The following is a 12,500-nucleotide window of genomic DNA, read 5'->3' on the forward strand; positions in this document are numbered from 1 at the left end:
GGCCTGTGGGGTTTTCTTCCCTGTACTCTTTTTCATTCAGCTTCTTTATCACATCAGCAAAGACCCACTCCCACATTGTCTGCTTCGTTTGATGCTGTCGTTTTGAGTTTTATTTATTTGTGCTCAGTAGCCCGAGGTATAATGGCTGTTCCGTCAACTTGTTCATTTAGCAGACACGACTCGCGTATATTCAGTCAACACATATATTTTTAAGAACATCATGGAATATTACTGAACATTTTTGTTTCACTTAGAATATAAACCTTAAAGGTTAACAACTGTTTTAGTCAGTACAGTCCAGTAACAGCTTCTTCTGACCAAGTAGAAAAAAGAAAACAAAATGAAGTGTATTCTTTTCGGGTGTATCCTGGACAGAGGAAGAGCAATTCTTAAACTATTGTTCTACATTCCATTAACCCTATGATATGTTAAAGGGTAGATATATTAAAGGGTAGATATATTAAAGGGTATTGATATATTAAAGGGTAGTGATATATTAAAGGGTAGTGATATATATTGAAGGGTAGATATATTAAAGGGTAGATATATTAAAGGGTAGTGATATATTAAAGGGTAGTGATATATTAAAGGGTAGATATATTAAAGGGTAGTGATATATTAAAGGGTAGTGATATATTAAAGGGTAGATATATTAAAGGGTAGTGATATATTAAAGGGTAGTGATATATTAAAGGGTAGTGATATATTAAAGGGTAGTGATATATTAAAGGGTAGATATATTAAAGGGTAGTGATATATTAAAGGGTAGTGATATATTAAAGGGTAGTGATATATTAAAGGGTAGTGATATATTAAAGGGTAGTGATATATATTGAAGGGTAGATATATTAAAGGGTAGATATATTAAAGGGTAGTGATATATTAAAGGGTAGTGATATATTAAAGGGTAGATATATTAAAGGGTAGTGATATATTAAAGGGTAGTGATATATTAAAGGGTAGATATATTAAAGGGTAGTGATATATTAAAGGGTATTGATATATTAAAGGGTAGTGATATATTAAAGGGTAGTGATATATATTGAAGGGTAGATATATTAAAGGGTAGATATATTAAAGGGTAGTGATATATTAAAGGGTAGTGATATATTAAAGGGTAGATATATTAAAGGGTAGTGATATATTAAAGGGTAGTGATATATTAAAGGGTAGATATATTAAAGGGTAGTGATATATTAAAGGGTAGTGATATATTAAAGGGTAGTGATATATTAAAGGGTAGTGATATATTAAAGGGTAGTGATATATTAAAGGGTAGTGATATATTAAAGGGTAGTGATATATTAAAGGGTGGTGATATATTAAAGGGTAGATATATTAAAGGGTAGTGATATATTAAAGGGTGGTGATATATTAAAGGGTGGTGATATATTAAAGGGTAGTGATATATTAAAGGGTAGTGATATATTGAAGGGTAGATATATTAAAGGGTAGATATATTAAAGGGTAGTGATATATTAAAGGGTAGTGATATATTAAAGGGTAGTGATATATTAAAGGGTAGATATATTAAAGGGTAGATATATTAAAGGGTAGTGATATATTAAAGGGTAGTGATATATTAAAGGGTAGATATATTAAAGGGTAGTGATATATTAAAGGGTAGTGATATATTAAAGGGTAGATATATTAAAGGGTAGTGATATATTAAAGGGTGGTGATATATTAAAGGGTGGTGATATATTAAAGGGTAGATATATTAAAGGGTAGTGATATATTAAAGGGTGGTGATATATTAAAGGGTGGTGATATATTAAAGGGTAGTGATATATTAAAGGGTAGATATATTAAAGGGTAGTGATATATTAAAGGGTAGATATATTAAAGGGTAGTGATATATTAAAGGGTAGTGATATATTAAAGGGTAGTGATATATTAAAGGGTAGTGATATATTAAAGGGTAGTGATATATTAAAGGGTAGTGATATATTAAAGGGTAGATATATTAAAGGGTAGATATATTAAAGGGTAGTGATATATTAAAGTGTAATGATATATTAAAGGGTAGTGATATATTAAAGGGTGGTGATATATTAAAGGGTAGTGATATATTAAAGGGTAGTGATATATTAAAGGGTATTGATATATTAAAGGGTAGAGATATATTAAAGGGTGGTGATATATTAAAGGGTGGTGATATATTAAAGGGTGGTGATATATTAAAGGGTATTGATATATTAAAGGGTAGTGATATATTAAAGGGTGGTGATATATTAAAGGGTGGTGATATATTAAAGGGTGGTGATATATTAAAGGGTAGATGTATAAAGGGTAGATATATTAAAGGGTAGTGATATATTAAAGGGTGGTGATATATTAATGGGTAGATATATTAAACGGTAGTGATATATTAAAGGGTAGATATATTAAAGGGTAGTGATATATTAAAGGGTAGATATATTAAAGGGTAGATAGATTAAAGAGTAGATAGATTAAAGGGTAACTGTTCATTGTAATGCTTATATACAACTTCAAGCATGTTTTAAAGTTGGAAAAGACTAAATCAATATCGCTGTGGCATGTTGAGGTGTTGAAATGTTGAGATGTTGAAATGTTGAGGTGTTGAAATGTTGAGGTATTGAGATGTTGAGGTATTGAGATGTTGAGGTGTTGAGGTATTGAGATGTTGAGCTATTGAGGTGTTGATGTTGAATTGTTGAGATATTGAGGTGTTGATGTTGAGATATTTAGGTGCTGAGATGTTGAGGTATTGAGATGTTGAGGTGTTGATGTTGAGGTGTTGAGATATTGAGGTGTTGATGTTGAAATGTTGAGGTGTTGAGATGTTGAGGTGTTGAGGTATTGAGATGTTGAGCTATTGAGGTGTTGAATGGAAACAGTTATGATGAATGGAAACAGTAATGATGAATGGAAACAGTAATGATGAATGGAAACAGTAATGATGAATGGAAACAGTAATGTGTTCTGATGAATGGAAACAGTAATGATGAATGGAAACAGTAATGATGAATGGAAACAGTAATGATGAATGGAAACAGTAATGTGTTCTGATGAATGGAAACAGTAATGATGAATGGAAACAGTAATGATGAATGGAAACAGTAATGATGAATGGAAACAGTAATGTGTTCTGATGAATGGAAACAGTAATGATGAATGGAAACAGTAATGTGTTCTGATGAATGGAAACAGTAATGATGAATGGAAACAGTAATGTGTTCTGATGAATGGAAACAGTAATGTGTTCTGATGAATGGAAACAGTAATGATGAATGGAAACAGTAATGTGTTCTGATGAATGGAAACAGTAATGATGAATGGAAACAGTAATGTGTTCTGATGAATGGAAACAGTAATGATGAATGGAAACAGTTATGATGAATGGAAACAGTAATGATGTATGGAAACAGTAATAATGAATGGAAACAGTAATGATGAATGGAAACAGTAATGATGAATGGAAACAGTAATGATGTATGGAAACAGTAATGATGAATGGAAACAGTAATGTGTTCTGATGAATGGAAACAGTAATGATGAATGGAAACACTAATGATGAATGGAAACAGTAATGATGAATGGAAACAGTAATGATGAATGGAAACAGTAATGTGTTCTGATGAATGGAAACAGTAATGATGAATGGAAACAGTAATGATGTATGGAAACAGTAATGATGAATGGAAACAGTAATGATGAATGGAAACAGTAATGATGAATGGAAACAGTAATGTGTTCTGATGAATGGAAACAGTAATGATGAATGGAAACAGTAATGATGAATGGAAACAGTAATGATGTATGGAAACAGTAATGATGAATGGAAACAGTAATGATGAATGGAAACAGTAATGATGAATGGAAACAGTAATGATGAATGGAAACAGTAATGATGAATGGAAACAGTAATGATGAATGGAAACAGTAATGATGAATGGAAACAGTAATGATGTATGGAAACAGTAATGATGAATGGAAACAGTAATGATGAATGGAAACAGTAATGATGAATGGAAACAGTAATGATGAATGGAAACAGTAATGATGAATGGAAACAGTAATGATGAATGGAAACAGTAATGATGAATGGAAACAGTAATGATGAATGGAAACAGTAATGATGAATGGAAACAGTAATGTGTTCTGATGAAGAATGGAAACAGTAATGATGAATGGAAACAGTAATGATGAATGGAAACAGTAATGATGAATGGAAACAGTAATGATGAATGGAAACAGTAATGATGAATGGAAACAGTAATGTGTTCTGATGAAGAATGGAAACAGTAATGATGAATGGAAACAGTAATGATGAATGGAAACAGTAATGATGAATGGAAACAGTAATGATGAATGGAAACAGTAATGTGTTCTGATGAAGAATGGAAACAGTAATGATGAATGGAAACAGTAATGATGAATGGAATGATGAATGGAAACAGTAATGATGAATGGAAACAGTAATGATGAATGGAAACAGTAACGTCGTGATATATTTTATATTGTTTAGGGAATACGGTGCGATTGATGACGTGGACATCGATCTGCACATTGACGTCAGTTTCCTAGATGTAAGTATGCCATTTATGCCATTCTCATTGCCTTGCATTCCGTCTCCTAACGCAATGGAAGATGGGCCGGTAAGAGTTGATCTGATTTACTGGTAATGTAGTAGCGTATCACTGTGTCTGTAATATCTGACAGAAAGGGCATAGCGGGTGGGTGAAAAGAAAATGTCTGAGATTGTTTATGCTTTGAATTCTTAGTTTAGAAATGTAGAAGTTGTATTTCAGGAGTGGTAGGACATGTTATGACAGTAGCGATCAAGCTGAAATGGGTCCCTGAATATTGTGTGCTGCGTCGTATTATCCTGTTTTGATTCCATCAGGAGGAAATAGCCCTGGCGTGGGACGTGATCCGCAGGGAGCCGGTGATCGTGCGTCTACACTGCTCTCTGACACAGTACCTGAATGGACCAGGTACCAGACACACACACACACACACACAACCATACCACTTGACTGTCTGCATGCAGCGACTGTCACGGGTGTCGTTGGAAGTAGACCAAAGCGTGTTGAGCGTACCTTTTATTTTATTTTAAAATGTCGCCAACAAAACAAAACAACAAACGAACGCAACAACCGTGAAGCTTACAGGGCTAAGTGCCACAAAGGAAATAACCTACCCACACTGAAAAAGGGCTACCTAAGTATGGTTCCCAATCAGAGACAACGATAGACAGCTGTCCCTGATTGAGAAGCATACCCAGCCAAAACATAGAAATACAAAAACATAGAATGCCCACCCCACACATCACACCCTGACCTAACCAAATAGAGAAATAAAACATCTCTCTAAGGTCAGGGCATGACAGCGACATATTAAACCACACTGGACTGACATATTAAACCACACCACTGGACTGACATATTAAACCACACCACTGGACTGACATATTAAACCACACCACTGGACTGACATATTAAACCACACCACTGGACTGACATATTAAACCACACTGGACTGACATATTAAACCACACCACTGGACTGACATATTAAACCACACCTCTGGACTGACATATTAAACCACACCACTGGACTGACATATTAAACCACACTGGACTGACATTAAACCACACCTCTGGACTGACATATTAAACCACACCTCTGGACTGACATATTAAACCACACTGGACTGTCTGCATTTTATTTTACCTTTATTTAACCAGGCAAGTCAGTTAAGAACAAATTCTTATTTTCAATGACAGCCTAGAAACAGGGGCAGAACGACAGATTCTGTACCTTTTGGCTCGGGATTTGAACTTGCAACCTTCCGGTTACTAGTCCAACACTCTAACCACTAGGCTACCCTGCCTCCCCAATGCAGCAACATTGGATTGCTTTATGTTTCCATCATGAAATATGTATTGTGTTCCCCAGTCCCCACGGTGGACGTGTTCCAGGCATCGACTAAGGACCGGTTTGGACTTGGACATCAGTTGAAGAAGTAAGTGTTTGGTGGTGCTAAGATGTGGCTTTAAACACTAGAGGACTCATATTACTTGTTACAATGTAATACACAGATAATGCAGACATTTGTTCCTGGTTTCTCTCCAGGATAATGCAGACATTTGTTCCTTGTTTCTCTCCAGGATAATGCAGACATTTGTTCCTGGTTTCTCTCCAGGATAATGCAGACATTTGTTCCTTGTTTCTCTCCAGGATAATGCAGACATTTGTCACCCAGCAGTGGAAACACCAAAGTGAAGAGAAGCTCAACTCCCTTCACAACAAGAACAAGAAGAAGGTCAAATCTCCCCTCCACATCTTCTCAACCCTCCGCAGGTCAGAGAAACATCAGCACTGTCATTTTCAGAACACTGACATTTGATGTCTAACAGAAGTAGGGTCGCAAAATTCAGGTAACTTTCCTGAAATTCAGAGGTTTTCTAGAAATCCTGGTTGGAAGATTCCCGGTATCAGGAGGGTATAAGCAGGAAACATGGAATCCTCCAGCCAGGAAATACTGAATCCTCCAGCCAGGAAATACTGAATCGTCCAGCCAGGAAATACTGAATCCTCCAGCCAGGAAATGCTGATTCCTCCAACCAGGAAATACTGAATCCTCCATCCAGGAAATGCTGATTCCTCCAACCAGGAAATACTGAATCCTCCATCCAGGAAATGCTGATTCCTCCAACCAGGAAATAGTGAATCTTCCAACCAGGATTTCTGGAAAACCTCTGAATTTCAGGAAAGTTACCTGAATTTTGCGACCCTAAACAGAATTATATATATGAACCGGTCTGTCACTATAATTGAACTACAGACATTTCTTATCCCTTACCATATAGGCATTTACTGTGTCTGAAAGGATCCGATTGGTATGATATGTTAGTAGCTCCACCTTGCTCTCTGATTGGTTAGGCAGGATTGAACCTAGGTTTACTGCCTCACATTGGACAATAAATTTATCTTAATTTTCTCCCTAGATCTCCCAGCTACCCGCCTCCTGGCTGTGTCAAGAGCAAAAAGAATCTGAAGCCGGAACAAGATGGCGTCTCTAAATCCCACCGTCTCCTCGGCCAGACCTGCTCCAGCACCGTTAAACAGCAGGTTGAAGCGGAGGTCCCTGGAACTAAGACCACCCACCGTCTCCTCGGCCAGACCTGCTCCAGCACCGTTAAACAGCAGGTTGAAGCGGAGGTCCCTGGAACTAAGACCACCCACCGTCTCCTCGGCCAGTCCCTGTCAAGCACAGACCCCCGTTTGGACCATGGAGGAGGGCCCTGTCCCGGACCCCTGCCCCTCAAACCCCGCCGCATCCTGGGCAGGCCCTGCTCAGCTTTGGTCAAACCAGAGGACCTCCGCCCCACTCCCCACAAGCTCCTGCCCCGATTGTGCTCCGGCGACCCCCGCTGTGAGCACGCTGGTGGGGAGGAGGTAGTCTTGGAGGAGGTTTGAAGCACCACAGGCTGCTCAGTAGGTCGTGCTCTGGTTCTATCAGGACGGAGGAATTAGATGGACTGAAACACCACCACCACCTCCTCAGCAGGTAAGATAATTTAAAAAAAGAGAAGGTAATGGTATCTCCCAAATCCACCGCAACATCACAAGTATTTTAGAATGCATAGGTGCTCTTTTATTAGATGAGATAGCATTAGAAAAATACTTTTGTTGTTGCAGTCTTTTTTGAGAGATGTTATCACCATCTCTGTTCCCAGATGAGCACCCCATTTCATAGAAACCTATAGTAGCGCCTGACTTTATCAACTTTAATCCGCCACAGAAGAAATGTGATGGCACCAGTTAATACATTAAACACCAATAAATAAACCACAACAAGATAGACCTCATCAATGCCTCCATGTTACCTCAGGTCCTACTGCCTCATCAATGCCTCCATGTTACCTCAGGTCCTACTGCCTCATCAATGCCTCCATGTTACTGTAGGTCCTACTACCTCATCAATGCCTCCATGTTACCTCAGGTCCTACTGCCTCATCAATGCCTCCATGTTACCTCAGGTCCTACTGCCTCATCAATGCCTCCATGTTACCTCAGGTCCTACTGCCTCATCAATGCCTCCATGTTACCTCAGGTCCTACTGCCTCATCAATGCCTCCATGTTACCTCAGGTCCTACTACCTCATCAATGCCTCCATGTTACCTCAGGTCCTACTGCCTCATCAATGCCTCCATGTTACCTCAGGTCCTACTGCCTCATCAATGCCTCCATGTTACTGTAGGTCCTACTACCTCATCAATGCCTCCATGTTACCTCAGGTCCTACTGCCTCATCAATGCCTCCATGTTACCTCAGGTCCTACTGCCTCATCAATGCCTCCATGTTACTGTAGGTCCTACTGCCTCATCAATGCCTCCATGTTACTGTAGGTCCTACTGCCTCATCAATGCCTCCATGTTACCTCAGGTCCTACTGCCTCATCAATGCCTCCATGTTACTGTAGGTCCTACTACCTCATCAATGCATCCATGTTACCTCAGGTCCTACTGCCTCATCAATGCCTCCATGTTACCTCAGGTCCTACTGCCTCATCAATGCCTCCATGTTACTGTAGGTCCTACTGCCTCATCAATGCCTCCATGTTACCTCAGGTCCTACTGCCTCATCAATGCCTCCATGTTACTGTAGGTCCTACTACCTCATCAATGCCTCCATGTTACTGTAGGTCCTACTACCTCATCAATGCCTCCATGTTACTGTAGGTCCTACTACCTCATCAATGCCTCCATGTTACCTCAGGTCCTACTACCTCATCAATGCCTCCATGTTACCTCAGGTCCTACTGCCTCATCAATGCATCCATGTTACTGTAGGTCCTACTACCTCATCAATGCCTCCATGTTACTGTAGGTCCTACTGCCTCATCAATGCCTCCATGTTACTGTAGGTCCTACTACCTCATCAATGCCTCCATGTTACCTCAGGTCCTACTACCTCATCAATGCCTCCATGTTACCTCAGGTCCTACTGCCTCATCAATGCCTCAATGTTACTGTAGGTCCTACTGCCTCATCAATGCCTCCATGTTACTGTAGGTCCTACTGCCTCATCAATGCCTCCATGTTACCTCAGGTCCTACTACCTCATCAATGCCTCCATGTTACCTCAGGTCCTACTGCCTCATCAATGCCTCCATGTTACTGTAGGTCCTACTACCTCATCAATGCCTCCATGTTACTGTAGGTCCTACTGCCTCATCAATGCCTCCATGTTACTGCAGGTCCTACTACCTCATCAATGCCTCCATGTTACTGTAGGTCCTACTGCCTCATCAATGCCTCCATGTTACTGTAGGTCCTACTACCTCATCAATGCCTCCATGTTACCTCAGGTCCTACTACCTCATCAATGCCTCCATGTTACTGTAGGTCCTACTACCTCATCAATGCCTTCATGTTACCTCAGGTCCTACTGCCTCATCAATGCCTCCATGTTACTGTAGGTCCTACTACCTCATCAATAACTCCATGTTACCTCAGGTCCTACTGCCTCATCAATGCCTCCATGTTACCTCAGGTCCTACTGCCTCATCAATGCCTCCATGTTACCTCAGGTCCTACTACCTCATCAATGCCTCCATGTTACCTCAGGTCCTACTACCTCATCAATAACTCCATGTTACTGTAGGTCCTACTGCCTCATCAATGCCTCCATGTTACCTCAGGTCCTACTGCCTCATTAATGCCTCCATGTTACCTCAGGTCCTACTACCTCATCAATGCCTCCATGTTACCTCAGGTCCTACTACCTCATCAATGCCTCCATGTTACCTCAGGTCCTACTACCTCATTAATGCCTCCATGTTACCTCAGGTCCTACTACCTCATCAATGCCTCCATGTTACTGTAGGTCCTACTACCCCATCAATGCCTCCATGTTACTGTAGGTCCTACTCCAGCAGTACCAAGATGGGCAAGGCAGCCGACATCTTCAAGGACTCTGTGTCTCCATCCGAGGGGAGGCGGCTCTCTCTTACCTCAGGGCTCATCGGGATCCTCGCCCCTCGCTCGCCACGCCCCCGCCGGTCAGTAGGCCTCTCACGATTGGCTGATGGTTACTAGAAACACGAATAGTTAACCAATTTTATAGGAAACCATACGTGTAGGAAACCAATTCAATGAAATAGGAAACCAATTCTAGATTTAATTTTGGATTGGAGATGCTTAATATGAGTCTGGAAGGAGAGTTTACAGTCTAACCAGACACCTAGGTATTTGTAGTTGTCCACGTATTCTAAGTCAGAGCCGTCCAGAGTAGTGATGTTGGACGGGCGAGCAGGTGCGGGCAGTGATTGGTTGAATAGCATGCATTTAGTTTTACTTGCGTTTAAGAGCAGTAGGAGGCTATGGAAGGAGAGTTGTATGGCATTGAAGCTCGTCTGGAGGTTAGTTAACACAGTGTCCAAAGAAGGGCCAGAAGTATACAGAAGCAGCAAGAGCAACCTCATTGATGTACACAGAGAAGAGAGTCGGCCCGAGAATTGAACCCTGTGGCACGCCCATAGAGACTGCCAGAGGTCCGGACAGCATTACTAAACAACCCTCTTTTCCTCTATAGCCAAACAATGGGGCCAAGTCCATTCCGATAAGAGACAGAGGCTTCCTTGTCCAGGTAAACACTGCCACCTTATAGAAAACCTTACAGGTAAACTTTACTTTAGCCAACCCCATTATAAGGTGTTCTCAACAGGAGGTTTGATCCACTATGATGTGTTGTGTTGTCTCTTCAGACCATGGAATATGCTGAGCAGAGAACTCCGGTCCTGAATGAGTTCTGTGTGGTGTGTGACGAACCACATGTGTTCCAGAACGGACCCATGCTCCGAGTGAGTACACACCACGCTCGTGCACACACACACACACACACACACACACACACACACACACATACATATACACACACACACACACACACACACACACACACACACACACACACACACACACACACACACACACACACACACACACACACACACACACACACACACACACACACACACACACACACACACACACACACACACACACACACACACACACACACACACACACACACACACACACACACACACACACACACACACATACATACATACATACATACATACATACATACATACATACATACATACATACATACATACATACATATACATACACACATACACACATACATACACACATGCATGCACTGCACGCACGCACGGTATGCCTAGGGCTAAACAGTCTACGGTACGTAGACCTAGACGAACCGTCCAGTAGACTGTTTTGGCCCTAGACGAACCGTCCAGTAGACTGTTTTGGCCCTAGACGTACCAGACAGTAGACTGTTTTGGCCCTAGATGTACCAGACAGTAGACTGTTTTGGCCCTAGACGTACCAGACAGTAGACTGTTTTGGCCCTAGATGTACCAGACAGTAGACTGTTTTGGCCCTAGACGTACCAGACAGTAGACTGTTTTGGCCCTAGACGTCCTGATGATCTGATCCTGTTTATGTGGTGTGTTCACCCCACAGCCCACGGTTTGTGAGCGAGAACTGTGTGTGTTTGCCTTTCAAACACTGGGGTGATGAACGAGGCAGCCGACGAGATCGCCACAGGAGCTCAGGTACATGACACACACACACACACACACACACACACACACACACACACACACACACACACACACACACACACACACACACACACACACACACACACACACACACAGACACAGACAGTTTAACCAGTCCTCCTGTTTCCTAGGTGGTGGACCTGTTGGTGTCCATGTGTAGGTCTGCTCTAGAGTCTCCCAGGAAAGTGGTCATCTTTGAGCCATATCCCTCCGTGGTGGATCCGTGTGACTCCCAGGCACTGGCCTTCAACCCCGGGTATGGTTTACTAACCCTGAACCTACTAACAGCCTTAGGCCTTCAACCCCGGGTATGGTGTACTAACCCTGAACCTACTAACAGCCTTAGGCCTTCAACCCCGGGTATGGTTTACTAACCCTGAACCTACTAACAGCCTTAGGCCTTCAACCCCGGGTATGGTTTACTAACCCTGAACCTACTAACAGCCTTAGGCCTTCAACCCCGGGTATGGTTTACTAACCCTGAACCTACTAACAGCCTTAGGCCTTCAACCCCCGGGTATGGTTTACTAACCCTGAACCTACTAACAGCCTTAGGCCTTCAACCCCCGGGTATGGTTTACTAACCCTGAACCTACTAACAGCCTTAGGCCTTCAACCCCGGGTATGGTTTACTAACCCTGAACCTACTAACAGCCTTAGGCCTTCAACCCCGGGTATGGTTTACTAACCCTGAACCTACTAACAGCCTTAGGCCTTCAACCCCTGGGTATGGTTTACTAACCCTGAACCTACTAACAGCCTTAGGCCTTCAACCCCGGGTATGGTTTACTAACCCTGAACCTACTAACAGCCTTAGGCCTTCAACCCCGGGTATGGTTTACTAACCCTGAACCTACTAACAGCCTTA

General features: G+C 41.5%; 1 protein-coding gene across 1 annotated transcript in view; it reads left to right on the forward strand.

The window, feature by feature from the left end:
- Window positions 1–4,492: 4,492 nt before the first annotated feature.
- The window catches only part of LOC121842445 (protein mono-ADP-ribosyltransferase PARP8-like), a gene marked incomplete at its 5' end in the record, with an annotated part of 15,225 nt that continues 7,217 nt past the window's right edge, over window positions 4,493–12,500 (forward strand). Inside the window, 12 exon segments of the mRNA XM_042312431.1 lie at window positions 4,493–4,553; window positions 4,871–4,961; window positions 5,925–5,991; window positions 6,207–6,329; window positions 6,977–7,415; window positions 7,418–7,539; window positions 9,899–10,040; window positions 10,570–10,623; window positions 10,742–10,837; window positions 11,532–11,574; window positions 11,577–11,623; window positions 11,764–11,893. Of these exon segments, the coding sequence (XP_042168365.1) occupies window positions 4,493–4,553; window positions 4,871–4,961; window positions 5,925–5,991; window positions 6,207–6,329; window positions 6,977–7,415; window positions 7,418–7,539; window positions 9,899–10,040; window positions 10,570–10,623; window positions 10,742–10,837; window positions 11,532–11,574; window positions 11,577–11,623; window positions 11,764–11,893 (1,415 nt within the window).

Source organism: Oncorhynchus tshawytscha, unplaced genomic scaffold (assembly GCF_018296145.1).
Source record: "Oncorhynchus tshawytscha isolate Ot180627B unplaced genomic scaffold, Otsh_v2.0 Un_contig_17409_pilon_pilon, whole genome shotgun sequence".
Taxonomy (NCBI): Eukaryota; Metazoa; Chordata; class Actinopteri; order Salmoniformes; family Salmonidae; genus Oncorhynchus; species Oncorhynchus tshawytscha.